Consider the following 20,650-nt stretch of genomic DNA (forward strand, 5'->3'; position numbering starts at 1 on the left):
CCAATAGCATGTATGAGTTCTGAAGACAGAAAATCAATAAATACAAATCTGAAAATAGCAAGAAAGGAGCTGTGGCTGTAAATTAAGGCTACCAATTTACTCGTGTGGTTTATGGAAACCTTACAGTCAACCTCAAAAGCTTAAGTGGGCAAGTAGTCCACCTTAAGTCATTCTGGCAATAAGACAGCTGTTTTCTTTCTTTTTTTTTTATTTTAATTTAAAATTTTTCTTGCTTTATTTTTTTTTTTTTTTTTTTAGAGATGGGGTCTTGCCATGCTGCCCAGCCTGGAGTGCAATGGCGTGATCATAGCTCACTATAGCCTCGATCCCTAGGCTCACGTGATCTGCCTGCCTCAGCTTCCCAAGTAGCTAGGACTATAGGTGTGTGACACCTCGCTGCCCAGCTAATTTTTAAACTTTTTATATAGCTAGGTCTTGCTATGTTGCCCAGGCTGGTCTCGAACTCTTGGCCTCAAGCAATCTTCCTGCCTCCGTCTCCCAGAGTGCTGGAATTCAGGTATTAGCCCCCACACCTAATCACAAGTTTTAAAAAAAGAAGCAGGCACACACAGAAGGAAGGGTGACAGAGGAGAAAGGGCGCAGCAGGCAGCAGTGAGTGCAGGGCTCCGGGAAAGGGCTGTCTCGGAGGTGGAGGTCAAGGGGAGGGAAGTGGCCCCTCCCAAGCCTGGGGACCCTCACAGCAGGTGCCAGGCCTGCTCCCCCTCTCCAATCCACCTTCCACATGGCATCTGGACTAAGCCGTGCAATTCCTATACCCAGCACCCTTGGCCCCCTGACTGTGGCACCTGTCTGTTTTCTGGTCCCATCTTCCACTGGTCTCCCCTGTGCCCCTCAGGATAAACAAGTTGTACTATCTGCTTTTCTCTGCACCCCTCACTATCCTCCTCTGCTTATGGAGTCACTCTGCGGAACACCCCTCCCTACCCACTTTCGACACCCACCCCACATGTCACCTCCCCAGAAAGTCCCTGGACCCTGCCCAGGTGTGCCTGTTCCTCCCTCCTTCTGACACCCACTTTGTTGGTGTCTTCCTACTGGTGCTGACCTTGTTTGCTCTTAGATCTCAGAGACTCTAAACCCATTCCTGCATCCTGGCCGCTTGCATAAATGTGTGATGTTAGCTCTGAATCTTCTAGAAAAATTCTCATACACACATAGAGCACCCTGATGTTCATTCTCGGGGCCCAGGTTAAAGACCCCAGCACCCATCACTTATGTCCCTGGGGAAGGAAGAAGGCTGGGATCCAGGTGCACTTGTGTGGTGGGTCCCACGGAGGGGAAGAAGGGTGGGAGGAAGAGGGACCACCCAGGCAGCCTAGGGTTGCTCAGAGACCCAAGCTGATATATGTGGCTTGGTGTCCCCAGCATGGAGGCAGAACCTGCTCTTCCATAAATAGCAACTGCTGTACATTTCAGGAGTCATAAGAATGTATCAAGCCTTTGACCCATTAATGGCTCTTCTGGGAATTTAGCCAAAGGAAATGATCCAGGAGAAGTAGAAAGCCGTATGTGTAAGAAGGCTTGCATCGCAGCATGATTTAACACTTGGGGAAAAAACTGTAAGTAGCCTAAATGCTCAGCACATGGCTAATTAAATTGTGACACATCCTCTGGATGAAAGATTATGCAACCTTAAAAATGATCATGGTGAAAACTATTGCATCAAGAAAACCGTAAGAGAGAAGAGCAAGACACAAAACTGTGTTCTGGCCGGGTGCAGTGGCTCGCGCCCACAATGCTAGCACTCTGGGAGGCCAAGGTGGGAGGATCTTGAGCTTAGGAATTCCAGACCAGCCTGAGCAACATCGAGACCTCATCTCTACTAAAAATAGAAAAAATAAGCCAAGCGTGGTGGCGCATGCCTGTAGTCCTAACTACTCTGGAGGCTGAGGCAGGAGGATCGCTTGAGCCCAGGAGTTTAAGGTGGCTGTGAACTATGACGACGCCACTGTACTCTAGCCTGGGTGACAGAGGGAGACTGTCTTTAAAAACAATTGCATTCTGTGCAGGTGATGCTGGGATATATGTGTGCATACATACAAAGGCAGAAAGACATATGCAAAAGAGAAAAGGATAATTTAACTTGGGAGATGGAATTAAGAGAAGACTTTAAATATTTTTCAAAGTTGCCATGTGGCAGTGGTAGTTGTTGTTCTTTTAGAAGTAATTTTAAAACTGGAAATAAACACAAACCTTCTTGTTGCCTCTAGCTGTGATCTTAACCCTGACCCCAGCTAACTCTATGACTACCACAATTTTCGTAGAAAGGGAACATCCCTCAAGGCGCCTGGGCTGGCCCCAGACTTCCAAGTCTGCTTGGACGTGACCTGAGAAGGCAGACCTACGGCCAGGTATGAAGCAAGGAGACTCACGGCCCCACAGGACGGGAGTGCCCTCTGAGGGAACCAAGGGGCAGAATAACCGCACAGGCCTGGCTTCTTTCCGTAGTTCTCATGAACACAGCACCTCACCTGACACTACTGACCAATAGTCAAAGTTGTCCCTCCTCTTGGATAAAACTTTTACATCGACCGTGTATTTTCATATAGGTTCAATACTGCCTCCAGTTTGTGGTGACAAAACCAAGGCATAGATGGGTGAAGTTTGTTACAGTTTCCAAAGAGTGAATTAGTGGCAGATTCAGAACTAGAATCCAGAGCTCTTTGTCCCCTGGAATCAGTGAGTTTTTGTGGTTTATCCACACCTGATTCCCTCATCTGCCCCGGATGCGCTGTTCTGCCATGAACCGGCATATCCAAGAAGTGCCTGGACCTCACCTACCTAGTAAGGACCGGCCAATGCTCTAGAAACCCTTATTGGGGCTCTCACCAGTCCACTGGAACATTCTGTGGGCCCCAGCCCTTGTCAGATCTGGCCAGCCACTCCTGAGGTAGGTCCTCCTTGCAGAAGGGGCCCGGCTGGCACCTCTGTGGGCCTTGGCAGGGTGGCCGGTGGCACCACCGACCCTCTGGTTGCCCCTGTGACCCGAAAACAAGCATTCTGCCCCTGTAGGTTTGGTTCCTCATCTGTAAAACGGGTGATCCCTGAGCCCTCTTTGTTCAAAGTGTAAACCCTTCCAGAAGGGAAACTTTTCAGTAGAGAGGATGTATTTGTAGAGCGTGTGGACAGCCTGTCACTAGGACAACTGGTTAATATGGATTTGGGCCCAGAGTGAGCTGGGGAAATGTACAGGATGAAATTCAAAAGGAAGAAATGGAATAACCTCTACTTGAGTCCCCAAACCAACTGCAGGAGAACAGAATGTGGAAGGCACTGTGTATCAGTATCGGGCTGGGGGGAGTCTGCCGTGTGAGATGCTACTAGATTTTAAATGAATTCCTGGCACGAAGTGGTTGCCTAAACAAGTCCCTTGGCCCTGGGCTGTATGACAGAAAATAGGGGCCTTAGACCTGCTTCACGAGGCTGGGTCCACAGCCTCAGGTCCTCAGGTCACCTAGGCCTCTGTCAGGGAGCGACCGTGAGGTGAGGGCGCCTGGGTCCCAGCGCCCGAGTGAGGGCGGGCTGATGCCGAGAATCTGGGATCGGCCGGGGAAGGGAGGACCCTGCGGTCACGGAGCTGTGTTCAGGTCTGAGGAAAGCTGTGTGGAAAAGGGAGGGAACTCGATTTGGAGGCCCCAAGAGAAGACGGTAACAAGAAAAGGCTGCTGGGGCACAGACTGTTGCTTTCAGGGGAGAAGAATTTGTTAAGAGTCAAACAGTTCAAGGAACGTGCTGCCCTGAGAGGTGGTGATGCCAGGTGAGGCGGCTACAGGAGGGAGGGAGGCGTGGGACGGAGGGCTGGCCCTGAGGGGGGATCTGGCCGAACTCGGGGAGCCGAGGCCTGGCGCTGAGACGTAGCTCTGCACAGAGAGAGAGTAGGCAGTAAGCTGCTGCAGTCTCCCAGCCCACAATTACTCGACGGTTATAAACACACAGCATGGTAACAGAAGCCAAGGCCTGACACTCCCTGGGAAAAGAACCAAAGTCCAGAAAGAAAAAGCAGAACAGGCCCTGAAAGCCTCTAGCAGACTTTCTAGGTAGAGCAAAACCCCAGCCAGCTCCAGGGGAGAAGCACCCCAGGCCTGCAGTGGGCAGGCTACAGCCTTGGAGTGGGGTGGAGGCCGGGGTGGTCTGGTCCCTAGGAGAAGAGGCCACAGCGCCCCGGGGCAGGATCCTTGGCCTCACAACCTCCTGCGCCAGGATCGCCTCATCTGTAAACAGATTCACTGAGCTGCTCAGAGGGGCTGTGAGCGCCAGACCAGGGCAGTCTGTCAGCGTGGCCTCCACCAGGTCTGAGAAGGAGCCAGTCAAGGCCCCTTCCCCTCAGCAGTGACTCATGCCAGGCCTTGTCTCGCGCTGGCTGGGGACTGAGACAAAGGAAGGAGGCCAGCACTGCTCCCGGGGGCCCTCCCAAGTTGTCACAGCTCAACTCTGATGAGGCATTCAGAAGTTAATCACAGCAAGGTGGCCAGGAGGGATCTGGATGAGTGAGCTTAGCTGGTGAGAAGCTAAGTTTCTACAGCATCCTTGTAAATGGGAGGGAGAAAGACCTAAGTGGACAGAGACCAACAGTGTCCAGGTGGCCGTGTGTGTGCACACACAAACATCTAAACAGTGTCTGCATGGGAGTGTGTGAAGTCTGCTCGTCTGTAGGATGGGCATGTCCATGTGTGTCCTACATATGTGCTGTGTGCTCATGCACACACACACACACACACACACACACACGCATGTCGCTGCAACCTATCACAGGGTGTGAGCAGACCCAGTGTTCCACAAACCTGTCTGTCCTGGTCCTGATTTATCCAAATTCTTCGAGCTTCCAGGCCATTTGGAAGCCAAAAGGTCACTGGACCTCACCAGGTTGTCCATGCTGACCTGACCACCTGAGCAGAGGAGGTGGCAGAGGCCGGAAGTGAAGGATAGGAGGACCATGCCCACTAGCACCGGGAGGTGAGAGCCTGAACAGCTAGCTCACCGCTCCCTGATGAGAGGACAAAGGACCACAATGTATAAAATGCAGGAACTCCACTGGTGCCACCATTGAGACGAGGGCCTACACGTACTGCCTCTATTCAAACAACGTGGTCACAGCCTCTCTCAAAGAACAGTCACTGGGCATCTATGCAAGTGCCTGAGCTAAACGCTGGGAAAGGCAAAGGCAAACAGCACTGCGAAGAGCTGGGATGGGCAGGGCAGTCAGCCGAGTGACTGGTCTCCCAGGGCAGGAGTGCTTCACTGTCTCCAGCCAAAGACCGTGGGAATTCAGAGGAGGGAGGACCAGTATAACCAAAAAATTAGCATATCTTGGAAACAAGACCCTCCAGCGTGAGAACAGGCACCAGGCCAGCGGGGTGGGGAACCTGCAGCCTCAAGGCCACACGTGCCCCTCCGGATCCCCAAGTGCGGCCCCTCAACTGAGTCCAAACTTCACAGAACACATCGTCTATTAAAAGGACTTGCTCTATAAAATTTGGATTCAGTCAGGAGGCTTCACTCAAGGATCCAGAAGGCCATGTGTGGCCCCAAGACCACAGGTTCCCCACCCCTGTAAGGGGCCACATTTAATCTTGGTCTTGGGGGAGCCAAGACCAACCAGTCACCGCGAGGCCATGTCATCTCAAACAGTGTGGAAATCACACAGCCCCAAGGCCGGCCCAGAGCGCTTAGCCTGCAAAGGAGGGGGGCGCTGGGCACGTGGGGATTCCAGTCACTGGCCTGGACTCCTGTGCGGGTCTCCCACAGACAGATGCCACTGTGCAGGCCACACTGGCTGTCATCTCAGGAGACAGCCCGCTGGAGCCAAGATGGCCACACATGTAGTACCTGGAGCCCTTACCAAGGGTACCTGGCACAAAGCAAGTGCTCCTTAGAGGTTCAGTGAGTTAATGAGCTGTCAGCTAGGAGGCGGGACCCAAGGGGCAAGCCACCACCCTCCAGAACAGCACTAACAGAACCTTCCACAGTCACAGAAGTGTTCCGTATCTGTGCTATCGCATATGGCATCCACTAGCCAGTGGCTAGTGCAACTGAGGAAGTGACTTTAAGTTTTTAATTTTAATTAATTTAAATAGCTGCATTATGACTAGTGGCTACCACATTGCGTGGTACAGCTCTAGAACACTGTGGCAATGAAGTGCAGCTCACGTGCCACGCAGGGGCAGAGAGCAGCTGCCTGAAGCTCTGTGTTGAGAAGGATGCCGAGGCCGCATCTGCGATTGGTGGGAAAGAGTGCATGCAGTGTCTGCTGTGGAAGCACACACCACCCACTTCTGTCCTTGACCCAGAAAAAGCCGCTCAGTACTACCAGGGCCACGAAGGCTCAGGCAAATTAAAGAGATGAAATTTCCACCTGCAAAGGCTGTGTGGTGGTTTGGCTTCGTTCCCTTTGCTAACTCCTAATGAAGCAATAAATCTTGTCAGTGCACTTTCCAAACGTTGCTCCTGCCTTTCTTTACTGTCTACACCCAGAGCTGCCACTCCAGCCAGGCACCCAAACCAGTTTCTGACTGGTCTCCTGACCACGTGAATACAAGGAGTAGTCCCCAGATGAGGACTTTGTCCACCACAGCATCGTTCTCCATCACATACCACCTCCACACCCACCCCCCTCGTCCCCAACCACAGGGCAAACCTCACTGCTCGCTAACCCCACCTCTGCCCCACCTCCGATCATGACTCCTTTCTGCCCACCGCGCAATTCCCAGTTCCCTCCCGCTTCTTAAAAAGCAGCACAAGAAGCCATGTGGCACCAGCCAGATCGTCTGGGTCTCCTGTCTGTCCCACGTTACTTTTGCCCATTTGGGTACATCATGCCCTATTCCAAACCGGGCAGGCCAGGACACAAAGGGGCCTCTCTCTGGCTGATATGGGGAAGCCGTCCCTGCAGAGACCAGAATTCCCACCAGATGCTTCTGTCTTTGCACCCTTTGGCTGGCTTCTGCTACGACCCAGAGTGGCTCTGGGGCAGAGGAGAGGGCGGGGCAGGTTTAGGACTCATCTCTGGTGCAAACTCACCTATCTTATTATCCCTGGGTAGAAGCAATAAAGTGCATCTGAGGTTCTCCAGGTGCCATTTGGTCACTAACTTTCGCGGAGCTCGCAGGCATGCTATCGGGCACTGTCCTACGTGATCTGACATCCTCACCCCACAGGGCCCACGCAGAAGTCTGCACACGCAGGCACAGCGCCCGCAAGCCCGCTAGGCGTGTGGGAGATGCTCAGGACAAGCTCTATACACCAAAACTGCCTGAGCAAGGCACATCCACTGGCTCTGCCTGGATGTCTACAAAGCACGTCAAACTTAGCACGTCCCCACCCAAACCTGTACCCCTCAATGTCCTGCCAGCTCTGTAAATGGCAACTCTGCCCTTCTAGCTGCTTCCAGGCTAAAATCCTTAGTGCCATCAACTCCTCACTCCTCCACTTCCTGCTCCATCCAGCAGTGCGTCCTGTTGGCTCCGCTTCAAAACACATCCAGAATCCTCCTTCCCCTTGCACCTCCACCACCACCTTCCTGACCTGAGCCGCTCTCCTTTCTCACTCAAAGTACCACACAGCTTCTACCTGCTCCCCTCCTTCCACTGCTGTCGTTCTCTATTTAAAACCTAAAACCCGGTAACAGCCCTCATCTTCCTCAGGAGAAAAGCCCAGGTCCTCACAAGGCAGGGCAGGGTCTGGCCCACATCACCTCTGCCTCCCAGGCTCCCTCTCCCCTCCTACGCGGCTCACACCTTTGCTGTGTCAGGTCTCTGAGCAACTCTTACCTTGGCGCAAGGCGTTCCCTGGCCACGAGATGTCACACAGCAGCCTCCCTTCACCCTGGCAGTCCCGAAGCTCCTTCTCCTGCTTGTTTCTCTCCGCAGCCCTTGCCACCTCCCAACTCAGCACATGCTCATTTGTTTAAGGTTGTCACCCCGCGAGAGTCCGCTCTGCTCCCAGCTGTATCCCCAGTACCTAGGAGAGGGCCTGAAACACTTGCACGTATGAATGTTCTTTTAGGCCTATTAACAATCCTATTCTGTTCCCATTTCACAAGGAAACTGGGGCTCTGAGGGCTCAAGGTCACGTGGTAAATGATCTTGCTAGAATATGAATGTAAATCTCACTCTGCACAGTGTGCTACCAGATCATTCCATTTTCCAAGGGAATCAAAAAACTAGGTTTTTATATAGAATGTACAAATTTTTAAGTATCAGAAAATTTTAGAACTCTGGACAGGTCAAACCAAACAGATGCCTATAGGCCGGATGTGGCCCAGGGACTCCCTAAGTGATTCTCCCGGTTAACAGAGCTCCTGAGTAGAGCCCTTGCCAGAGGGAAGCTCCAGCTAGTAAATGAGATATCTCATTATTAAACAAGATAATCCACTAAAAAACACAGCCCAGGGCCTGGCACAAAGTAAACATTCAATAAATTACCCCTGTCACTAATGTAACTTCCTTCTTACAGCCAGATAAAGGCAGAATGTACCACAGACTGGCCACGCTGGACACAGACAGCAGGTGCAACAACTGTCTGGAGAGAAAAATGCTGCAGGGTGTGTTAAGGGCTCACAACCTGCCAGAGCCCAGCTCGGAAGCCCCACAGCCAAGGCTCATGCCTGAGATCCCAGCACTTTGGGAGGCTGAGGCAGGATGATTGCTTGAGGCTAGGAGTTCAAGACTAGCCTGGGAAGCATAGTGAGACCCTGTCTCTACAAAATTTTTTTTAAAAATTAGCCAGTGGCACACATGCCTGTAGTCCCAGCCACTAGGGCGGCTAAGGTGAGAGGATCACCAGAGCCCAGGAGTTTAAGGCTGCAATAAGCTAAGATCGTGCCACTGTGCTCCAACCTGGGTGACAGAGCAAGACCCTGTCTCTGAAAAAAAAAAAAAAAAAGAAAAGAAAAAGGCATTCAAGGCTAAAAATAGCATAAAAGCTTAAAGTAATTTTAAAAACTAAAAATACTAGATATATTTGTGAGCAGTTCTATGAACAAGTTAAGACAGCAAGTTTATTGTAAGGCTGATGTTGGGGCTGGCAGGTGGGGACATGTCTCTGTGGCTTCTGTTAAGGAGACGATGGGTTTGACCCACTATGTTAGATGCTGAAAACACGACGACTCGGCCACTGTGCGCCACTGTGCAAGAAGGAAGAGCTCCGTGGAGAGGCGGAGGCACACTCCTCCCACTCCATCCCAGCCTCTTCCCCTCTCCCCACTCTCAGCGGCTCCCCAAGGAAGCAGGTCCCCCAGCCCAACCCCCCTGTTGCAAGGACAACACTGGGCACCTGGAGGGTCAGTACTGGAAGCCCAACCCCAGGCCAAGAGGCAACTTGCCTCTCTCCGGCCCTGACGCCCCCTCTCCCCCTCCAACCGCCTGTAGGAACCAGTCTCTAGGTTGAGATTCCTCTATGCCTTGTCGTCATCGCAAAAGGTCTTGAAGTGAACAGTGAAGCAGGCTTGGGCAAAGGTCAGAGAGGAGGGACATTGAGAAAATAAGAAACAGAAGCTGAGCGTAGGAAATGGCAGCATTCCAGGGTCCCAAGCTCTGGGGCTCCCAGGGGCGGAGTCCGACTCTCGTGGGAAATGGGCAGCTCTTCCCTCTATGGACCTGCTCAAGGGCAGGTGGTCACCCACCTGGGGAGAGACCACGGCCCCAAGAAGAAACACAATCTCCAGTGACGGGTGCCCCTGGGCTTTGGGTTAAGGCAGAAGGAGAACACAGCTGTCCCGCCTGTGCACATCCCCCAAGAGCTGACCGGAAGCCCACCGGTGTCCGCCTCAGTCGTGATCCCCTGGCACCTTGGGTGAAGATGGTGAATGGCTTTCCGACCTAGACCCTGCGTGGTCAGCCCTGGCCTCCCCCCCCTCCAGATACCCCAGGCCACGGTTCCCCCGTGTGGAGGTGGGCGCTGAGGGCAGGCCTCTCCTCGCTGAGACGGGACAGGCACAGCACTGGCTGACCACACAGGACCTGCTCTGAAGGAAGCGCAGCCTGCCCTGGCCACCTCCCTACCACCCCTCTATCCTCCCCACATCCTCCTTCACCCACATCCCACTCCCCTCCAAGTGATTCTGAGTATGTGATTCAGAACAGCTTATAATTCTGTAGTTTGTACCTGGCAACAGTTATGTATCTGGTGGATTTTCTGGATGCCTGCTGTTGCCAGGTGGCAGTTGGGACGCTTAGCAACCCTCAAGGTCCCCAACTAACCCCTGGAGTATAGTCACATGGGGATAAAGACAAACAACTCCAGTTCTTTCATCTGGGCCTGCTGCTCTACCTTAACATGCCCACGGGGCTGGGGAGAGGCCTGAGTCTACCTTGGTGGCCCTATTCCACAGATAAATGCCATTGGGCTGCCTAAAAAGTTAGACGTATGCTTAGCAGATGCAAAGGATCTCCTCTGCATGCTCAGAGAGCTCCGAATCCACAAGGTCTCAGAGTGGGGCCAGCCCACTGCCGGCCTGCATAAGAGGCTGGAGCCAGGGAGGCTAAGGCAGCAAAGCAACTGGAATCCGAGATCCTTTCATTACCCAGATGTTCTGTTGTCACGACACACCCCTGACATGCTGGACACACCTGCCCTGGTAAGGACACACAAAGGGACCGGACTACCTTGCCCCTTCCCGGGGGACCAGTGTCTGCACCCCCTCCTGGAGTGGACTGTCGTTAGCAGGAGGCCAGTCATCTTCACAAAGCAGAGTACAGATGACCAGGGGACAGCAACGAGAGAATGGAATCAGACTCCGGGATGGGATCCCTCTGCCTTGCTTTACAGCAGAGGAGGAGGATGAGGCCACAGCCGCTGTGGCAGGGCACTTCCCTCCCACCCTGTACCCCTGAGGCAATTTACAGAAAACAAGGTGAAGGCACCAGACCAAATAAAAAGCGAGACCTGGACCCCGAGCACTAACTTCTGAAAGGAGACCCTTCTTGCAAAGAGTATACTAAAAATTTTTTGGGAGGGGACACTTGGATAACAATATTTTAAATTTAGTTAAAAAAAAAAAAAGACATTCAGTGCAGGCCAGGCATGGTGGCTCATGTCTGTAATCCCAGCACTTTGGGAGACTGAGGCAGGAGGATCACTTGCGGCCAGGAATTCAAGACCAGCCTGGGCAACACAGTGAGACCCCATCTCTCAAAAAAAAAAAAAAAAAAAAAAAACCATAAAAGTGAGCAGGGCATGGTGGCACACACCTGTAGTCCCTGCTGCTGGAGAGGCTGAGGCAAGAGGATCACTTGAACCCAGGAGTTCAAGGCTGCAGCTTGGATCCAAGCTAAGATCAGGCTGAACCACCTTCTCTTTCCTCTCCTGCCAGGGCTATCTGCAGCCCTTTACCAAAGTGTTTTTCCATCTATTATCTCAGTTTTATTCTCATGAGGGGCTTTTACAGGAGGAAAGTGAAAGGGATCATGCAACCTCTATTACCAGCCTGCACTCAGCTCCAAAGACTCCTCAGCTGACGCTCCTGGGACATAAAATCTGCCTAGAGCCCAAGCTGCTCCCCACGCCAGCCCCGATGTCTGGGGAAGGAGCAACCTCTGTCCCAACTGGAACTAAGAGGAAGGGCACACTGGCCCCTGCCAGCTCCCATCCTTCCTCACCACTCCCCCTTTAGCCAGCGTGTCCCCAGGGGTTGGGGCCAGTGTGACAGTGACACCAGCTAATATGCCCAAAAGGTTTCACAGTTTTTAGGCTCTCCTCTGCCTTCTTACTTCACGTGATTCTTCAACCACCCCCAGCCATATTATTTTTAATCCCAATTTTTCAGAAGATCAAACTGAAGACCAGAGAGGCAAAGTGCCAATGTCACACAGGGAGAAAGTGGGAAAGCTAGGGCTTTCTACTCCCCAGAAATTGCTGGCAGAGCATTGGCTGCAACCCCAGGTCCAAGTTCACCAGTGGGGGCTCCCGCACCCCCACCCCGTGCAGACTCTGGTGTCTGTCAAAGGGAGAGGACAACACAAGGATGGTGGGAGCGTACAAGGACCTGGGTCTTCTGTCCTCATGAGCAAGGACCGTCCCAGGGCTCACCAGGTACCTTGCTGTCTGGTTTTAAAAATTTAGCTTGGATACCAGGTTTTCTTTTGGGGTGATGAAAATGTTTCTGAACTAGCCAGAGGTGGCAGATGCACAGGACTTCGAATGCCCACTTGTAAATGGTTAGTTTTATGTTATATAAATTCCACCCACCTCAGTAAAAAAAAAAAAAAAAAAATCAAGCAACCCAGAAAACCTTTTCTATCTGGGAACCCAATTTATAACACTATTTTTTAACACTATTTTTAAAAGAAACCACCAGATTATGAGAGATGTTAGTGGTCTCTTCTATATTTTTCTGTCTCTTCAAAATTTTACCCAACAACCATAATAAGATGTTAGATAATCTGAGTGCCTACTACGTCTAGGCACTGTGCTAAATAAATACTTTCTATAATGTTTTCCTTCTCTAAACCCATAGGAGGTAGGCAGAGACTCGAGTACCTGGTTCTTAGCTACTGTGCTATACAAGAATAAGACATTGCATTTACAACCAGGACAAAATATGGTTAAGACGCTCTCAAATCTCAGGGCAAAAATAAAAAAGACTTAAAGGAATATGCCTCTATTAGTATATTTTTCCTTATACTTGTCTCTTCTTACCAAATATTGTACTATGTATGCAAAGAAAGAGAAGAGACTCTTTCAAACTTCAGTTTACCTGGCTGTGAACCAAATGAATAAAAGGCAGGAAATGACCTTCAGCGTGAGGCCTATTCTTTGGGGCTGGGACTTTCAAGCAGGAACCCTTGGAAAACCTTCAGGGGTTCCAAAAAGCAAAGTATTTTCTAGATAAACAAGAAAAATTTAAGTGCCTGAGTGCACTCTCATTCATTGCTGGGAGGAGTGTAAATTGTTTGAAACTCTATATGAGACAATTTGGCAGTATTTATCAACATTAAAAATGCACATGCCTGATTCCTCAAAAAGTTAAACACAGAACTACCATGTGACCCCCAATTCCACTTCCAGGTATCTATCCCCAAGAACGGAGGGCAGAGACTCAGGTACTCGCACACTGATGTTCACAGCAGCATAATTCACATGTCCAAGGGGGAAACAACCCAAATACCCAAATCAATAAACAAAATGTGGTCTATACGCACGATGGGAATATTAGCCTTAAAAAGGAAGGAAATTCTGGCACAGGCTACAACACAAATGAACCTTGAAGACATTATGCTCAATGAAACAAGCCAGTCAGAAAGGGATAAATATTGTATGGCTCCACTCACATGAAGTACCTAGTACAGGCAAATTCACAGAGACAGACAGCAGCTGTTACCAGAGGCTGGAGAATGGGGAGTGAGTGTTTACTGGGCACAGAGTTTGCTTGGGATGATGAAAAAGTTCTGGAAATGGATAGTGGTGATGGTTGCACAACACTGTAATGTACTTAATGTACAATAAATGTACTTAATGCCACCGAATTGTAACTTAAAGATGGTTAAAATGGTAAGTTTTATGCTATGTATATTTTACCACAATAAAATATACATGAAATTTATAAATGCATATTTACATTTTGATCCTGCAATTCCAGTTCTAGGTTTTTTTTATTCTTTTTCAGATACACTTACACATGCATACCATGTCCCTAAAAGGATATTTATTACAGCAATGTTTATAGTAACAAAACATTGGAAGTAACCTAAATGTCTACCTAGGGAAAACTGGTAAAATAATGATACTTCCATATAACAGAATACAACATAGTCATTAAAAAGGATGAGGCAATGAAGTATGGAATAAGAATGCTAAGATAGTAAGAGATCACATGCAAAAGAGTGAATAGGTTACTGTGTGTGTGAGAGAGAGACAGAGAGAAAGTCATCTATATACACACATATGGAAATAAACAGAATCCCTCTGAAAGGGTACACAAAAAAGATCACAGTGGTTGTCCAACAGACTGGGAATTGGATGGCAGGGGAAATGGGTACAGGATGACTTGCTTTTCCTGGGATACCCTTTTTCATACTTTTCTAATTTTATACCATGTATACTTTTAACTACTTAAAACATTCTTAATTAACATCCAACTTTTGTTTCTTACTATTATAGAGAAGCTTATATCAGACCAACTATAAAATAACAGCTATAAAAAGCTGGATAAGATACAAAAAACCCCAGATCTTTAAAGGCAATGGAAACAACCAAAGCAGCCAGGACTTTCTCAAGATCTCCGGGGGAGGGAAATGCATTTAAGTGAGCCCAATACACTCTGCCACTTTTCCCTTGAGACCAGGACCAACAGGCTGAACAGAGAGCAACGGCTAGAGCTGGAGAAATAAGGACTAATGAGCAAGGATTCCAAGACAGAGTAGAGGGGCTGAGACCCCAAAGAAAAGAGAACCATACAACAGCGAGTATGACTTTGTGTACACTATTGTTGGATCAGTGTGGTCTGCCCCTCCTGTAACCGTCTGCTTCAAGAAAAGTAAACCTTCTCTGGAGAGATACAGTATTAGTCAGAGCCACTACTATTTTCCACCCATAATATCCAGTATTTAACTTAAAAATGCCAGGATGCCAGGAGACAGGACCAAACATCAACAGAAAAATGCATACACATTGGTATTCCAGATACAACATCAGGGACCTCAAAACAAATGTTTAGTATGTTCCCAGAGATAGATGACAAAATTGAGTACTTAACCAGTGAATTAGAATCCGGTTTTAAAAATCAAACAGAAATTCCAAAGCTGAAAAAAATACAATAATTGAAATCAGACATTCAATAAATAAGCTCCACCATTGTTTTGACAAAGCAGAGGAAGAGATGAGTAAACTGGAAGTTAGGTCAGTAAAGATATTCTGTCTACAGCATAGACCAAAGAATAAAAAAAGGAACATTCAGAAAAAAAAAAAAAAAGAGATAGCTCTGGAACTTAGTAAAAGATACTAGATTAAAATTTCAAAACTGATGGAAGACATCCAACCACCCATTCAAGAAGCTCCCTGAATACCAAGCAGTGTAACTACCAAGAAAACTCCAATGACATCATTGTAAAACTGCTGAAAACCACAAACGAAGAGAACATTCTAAAAGCAACCAGAGGAAAAACATGCATGACTGTAACACAAGCAACAGTATGTCTGACAACTGGTACTTCAGCAGGAACGATGGAAGCTGAAGGATAGTGGAACAACACCTTCGAAGGGTTGAAAGTAAAAAGAACTGGGAACCTTGAATTCCATATCTGCAAAAACTTTTGCTACAGTTTGAGTGTGTCCCCTCCAAAGTTCAGGTGTTGTCAATGATAGTATTAACGGGTGGGGCCTCTAAGAAGTGATTAGGCCACAAGGGCTGTTCCCTCCTTGACGGGATTAAGGCCCTTTTAAAAGAGGCTCCACACAGCATTGGGCCAACTTGCCCTTCTGCCACGAGTGGACACAAGGAGAAAGCCCTCACCAGACCAAATGCCGGCACCTCGACCTTGGACTTCCCAGACTCCAGTACTAAGGGAAGTAAATTTCTGTTCTTTATAAATTACCCAGTCTGTGGTATTCTATTACAGCAACACAAACAAGGATGGTGTCTTTCAAAAATGAAAGCGAGGCCGGGCGCGGTGGCTCACGCCTGTAATCCTAGCCCTTGGGAGGCCGAGGCGGGCGGATTGCTCAAGGTCAGGAGTTCAAAACCAGCCTGAGCAAGAGCGAGACCCCGTCTCTACTATAAATGGAAAGAAATTAATTGGCCAACTGATATATATATAAAAAAAATTAGCCGGGCATGGTGGCTCATGCCTGTAGTCCCAGCTATTCGGGAGGCTGAGGCAGAAGGATCGCTCGAGCCCAGGAGTTTGAGGTTGCTGTGAGCGAGGCTGACGCCACGGCACTCACTCTAGCCTGGACAACAAAGCGAGACTCTGTCTCAAAAAAAATAAATAAATAAATAAAAATAAAAAATAAAAAATGAAAGCGAATTAAGCATATTTCCAGGCAATTAGAAACAGAGAGAATTGGCTGCCAACAGACCTGCATAAAAAGTAACACAAACAGGATATCTTGAAGACTGACGCCGCTGCGCAGAAATGAAGGAGGCACAGCAAACGTGAGAGGGTGACTACGAGCAGTGACTACTAGTGTCTAAGACAACTGTTCATATGTAAGCGCTGGTGGGGCTTCAAATATACATGTTAAATCAAAATACAACAACAACCAGAAAGGGGGGGTACAGGGGATCCTTAAACGAAATTAAACCATGTGAAGACCTTGCGTGGTGACTAAAGAGGTAAGTAATTTGGGGCAGATGCAAATACGACATAATTGACATTATTTCCTTTTTAAAAGATATTTTGACACATTTGCAGTATATCATTCTCAAGTACATGAAACTGACCACAGGCAAGGCCAAAAATCAAGTTCTCACAAATTTCAAAGGCTTGAAATGGTAGAAAGTATGGTTACTAACTCTTGTAACCATAGTAGAATTAAGCTAAAAATCAATTTTAAAAAACTAATTTTAAAGACATCCTCATGTTTAGAAATTAATCGATGCATTTCTAAGTAGCCCATGAATCAAAGACATTTCAGTGAAAATTAGAAAATATTTTAAATCAAATGACAGTGAAAATATGACATCAAACTTACGGGACAAAGCTAAAGCTGTGTAATGAGCAAAAACTACAGCATTAAATGCATGTTTTAGGAAAGAAAGGCTGAAAATGAGTTATCTGAGTTCTATCCCAAGTAGGTAAATAAAGGACACAAACCCAAAGAAAGTAGAAAAAAGAATATGACAAAGTTAAAAGCATAAATTATGAACAAGAAATGTATAAAGAAAGCAACTAAGACAAAAGGTGGTTCACTGAAGAGGCTAAAATATTCATAAGCCTTAGCAAGACAGAGTGAGAAAAAATTAAAAAACAGAAGGCACCAATTATCAGTAATGAAAGAAGGAACATCACTATAAATTTCATACACAAAAGATAAAACAAAAATATTATAAACATTATGCCAAAATTTGGAAAATTCAGATAAAATGGACAAGTTTCTTGGGGGAAAAAACTCTCTAAAACACACTACAAGAAATATAAGATCTGAACCACCTGTATCTGTGATGGAAACTGAATTTTCCCGCAAAGAACACTCCAGCCCCACAGGACTTCACTAGTGAATTCTAAACATTTAAGAGTCCCCAAGTCATCCTCAAACTCTTCCAAGGATCAGGAGGAGGGAACACTTCCCAGATTATTTAACGAGTCTGGTGTAACCATGATACTAGAACCTGTCAAGGACACAGAAAGAAAGTAAAACGGCAGGCAGGTGTCTCTCATGAACAGCCACTAAAGTCCCAAGGAAAATATGAGCAAATGGACACTTGCAGGTGGCAGAATTCTACCCCTCCTGATGGTGACAGTGCCTTAGCAACACCGACAGTATTCACACAAATCCCTTTTATCTTTAAAACAATCTCTCAAAGAAGGTTTTATACACAGGGAAATGGAGGTCCAAAGAAAGCAGGAACTAGCCCAAAGTCACACTCAGGACAGAGCCTGGCTAGACAGATTCATTCCACCTGATGGTCATTTACGGGCCCCTGCTGTGTGCCTGGCCAGGCGCCCCACTCCTGCCCTGCCTTCCACCTAGCCCGGACCTCTCCCGCCCGGGCGAGTCTGCTCTGCTGGTGCAGCGTGGCCCGGGCAGGCTGCTCCATGGTGTCTGGGTCTGGAGCGTGTGGGGATGTCCCTCTCTGCCAGTCCCTAGGCTCCCTGCGCCAACCCTGCCCAGAGGGAGTATATGGCCCTGGGCACTAGAAAGTGGGCCTCTGGCCTGTGCACTGCAGCCATCTGCAAGCTCTCCAGGTTACAAAGCACTTCAGTCTGTGGCTCTCATCTGACCCTCAAGATACCCTGCAAGATAAATGTCAATAGCTCCATTCTGCAGATGAGGAAAGTGAGGCTCTAAGGGGTGGATAACTCATCTGAATTATCTACACAGAGAGTAATAGCCCCGAGTGAGACACAGGGCCTTCCTCACCACGCCAAGAGGCCCCCCCAACAAGCTCTGCTCAGTGTGACTTAAGATGCCCTGGATTATACAGTATGAGACAGACAAGATTGACACAGACAGATATACTGAAAACTGCACGAATGCTGTGTAAAAAAGAACTCCCCGGCCTAGCGAGGTGGCGACACATGCATTTTGTAAGTGTAGAGGTCCAGAGGTTTGCCACGAAGCATGAGAGATCAGATGCAAACAAGAAGAGAGACGGCACAGAAAACAGAAGTTGAAAAGTGCCACCAGGGGCTTCATAAAGGCAGGATGGGGGATTCTTTAAATACATGCAGGCCCAGCAGCTCCTCAGGGACAACAGGGTGTGGGGCCAAAGCAAAGGAGTGGATATGATGGGCCACTAAGTCTGGACATTTGTCACAACGAGACCAGGGAAATTCCCCTCCTAACCCTGCTGTCTGAAAGAAGCAAGTCTGAAGCCCAGCTCAGAGGCTACTAGATCTCACTGGTAAACAGAGAAAGAAAAAACATCCCCAGGACAGAGAGACCCATCACCTAAATGACCCAGTGTGTGCCTTGAAGTAGCATCACCTGCAGAATGTGGGGGAGGCCTGACAGCTCCCAAGTGGCCCTGAAACTAAGCCCCCATTCACCTGGGTGGCAGCACCTATGACAACAGCCATTTCGGTGAATCCAGAGCCTCCTGAACACAAAGTGACAGGGTTCCCAGGGCGGAGAATCACAGTTTCAACCTATGCAATTTGTTTTTGAAGGGGAAATCAACCTACGGGTAACAGGAAGTTGGTGGATGTAAGTTCTGGAGACCTTTGAAAAGCATCTGAGATGAATCCAGACCAAACGCTACTTAAAAGACTGCGTCCCGTGAGGACGGGGAGGACGGCTCTGTCGTGGATTAGGCTGGAGTTAAGCCAATAAACAAAGAGCAGGCACGGCCAGGCCCTTCCCTGGATGGAAAATGTAAACAGGGGGTCCCCGGGGACTGGGCTGGCGCTCCTTCTGCATCAGTGACTTCGAATGGGAAGTAGTGGGGACTCGCTCCCTGGGTGGAGGGCGTGAGGCCGACGAATGGGCCGAGATGCTCTTGCGGAGCACACAGTAGGTGCACGGTGCAATTCTGCAGCTGGGGCAAGAGTGGCGGGGGAGGCGGAGAAGGTGCATGTGAAGCAACGCCTGTGGACGCCTCTGCCCCGAGCCTGAGAAGGTCCCCTGAGAAAGGAGGGCAGGGAGCAGCTGGCCGATCGGGCAACACATTTCTTTAAAATAAAAAGTTTTACATTACGGAAAAGAAAACCAGGCTGTGGGCACCCGGGTCGGGTAGAGAGGTTTAGGTCAAATAAAAGGAGATTCAGGAATGAGAAGCTCCCCCAAATCTAGAAGCAGCACTCTGACAGGGAGGCACCCAAAGGCCACGACGGGAAGCAAGCACCTGACCCTGGCACATGAACTTCAAGCCCCACAGAGCCCCGGCGCCTTACGCTAGTTCGTCTCCCTTCCGACAGGCCTTTCCTCCCAGGCCACAGTCCCCAAACCCGAGCTCCAGACCCGAGGCCTCCCAGAGAGCCCCAGAGGCCCAGCCCCACCTGCTGCTGGCTCTGCTCCTCCAGGTTCATCTTCACCTCCAGCGACTGGCGGGCCTCCAGGAAGGCCTTCCGGTGCTTGCGGTCGGCCATGTAGTAGGACATGATGCCCACGACGATGGCGCACAGGTAGAGGAAGATGTTGGCCAGGATCTGCACCCCAACAGGGAGAGAAAAGGACAGTGGTGAAGGCATGTCTTCAGGAAAGGGGATGGAGATGATGGGGTGGGTGGTGACCAAAGTCAAACCCCAAGTCACCTGGTGGACCTAGATCAGGCATTAGGTCCTTGGAGCAGACCCTGCCCTGTGTACCGTGAATGGGTGAGGCCCGCCCGAGGGCGTGGCTTGAGGCCTGAGAGGCTCAGGGCTCCCACGAGGCTGGCTGAGGGGCCACCACTCCCAGGCCCGCAGCTACCCATTCATTCCTTCACCGGTTTATTCAACCAGCACTTACAGAGCACTCGCCACTAGGCGCTCTCAGGTGCTGTGCTGTATCTGGGGAGGTGGGTGTACAAACCCCAGGTCCGACCGACCGGCCAGGAATGTGTCATCCTAAAACCTGTAGATCGTTTGGGATGTCACAGGAGACCTGAAGAGGTCCTGAGCTGAATCAGTAGTCACAATGCTACCTTACACATGTCACAGATTTATAATTTTCCAGGATTCATATACATCCTCTCAGCCAACCCCACCTGCCAGCAGGTGAGGGGAGACTAGTACCAGCGCTCAGGTCTCAAGCTGCAAGGCAGGGTCACAGGACCTGGCATGTCCCCACTGCCTGCAAGCTCAGTGCACTGGCCCAGAGGCCTTCCTGGGCATCCAGAGCCTGTTCCCCATCCCTGGCACCCTACAGACTCCCCCAGGTGTCCTGGTCCCTAGCCCACTGCCACAGGCTGCTGGGACTGCAGACCCAATGGCCTCCTAGGGAGGTAACCTTGGACATGGACTTGAATACCTGACGCCTGACGTCCAGGCGCTGGCTGCTGCGGGCTCTGCTCCTGGCCGATGCCCCATCATGGCTGGACCAGGTGCTAACTTCT

At 49.4% G+C, this 20,650-nt stretch overlaps 1 protein-coding gene across 1 annotated transcript in view; it reads right to left on the reverse strand.

Annotated features, from left to right (window-relative positions):
- Positions 1-20,650, reverse strand: part of ADCY3 (adenylate cyclase 3) — an 82,790-nt gene that overhangs the window by 26,450 nt on the left and 35,690 nt on the right. Inside the window, exon 3 of the mRNA XM_012788115.3 lies at positions 19,614-19,763. Coding sequence (XP_012643569.1) covers positions 19,614-19,763 — 150 coding nt within the window. The remainder of the gene's footprint in view (positions 1-19,613; positions 19,764-20,650) is intronic.

The sequence above is a fragment of the Microcebus murinus genome, chromosome 3 (genome assembly GCF_040939455.1).
Source record: "Microcebus murinus isolate Inina chromosome 3, M.murinus_Inina_mat1.0, whole genome shotgun sequence".
Classification (NCBI taxonomy): Eukaryota; Metazoa; Chordata; class Mammalia; order Primates; family Cheirogaleidae; genus Microcebus; species Microcebus murinus.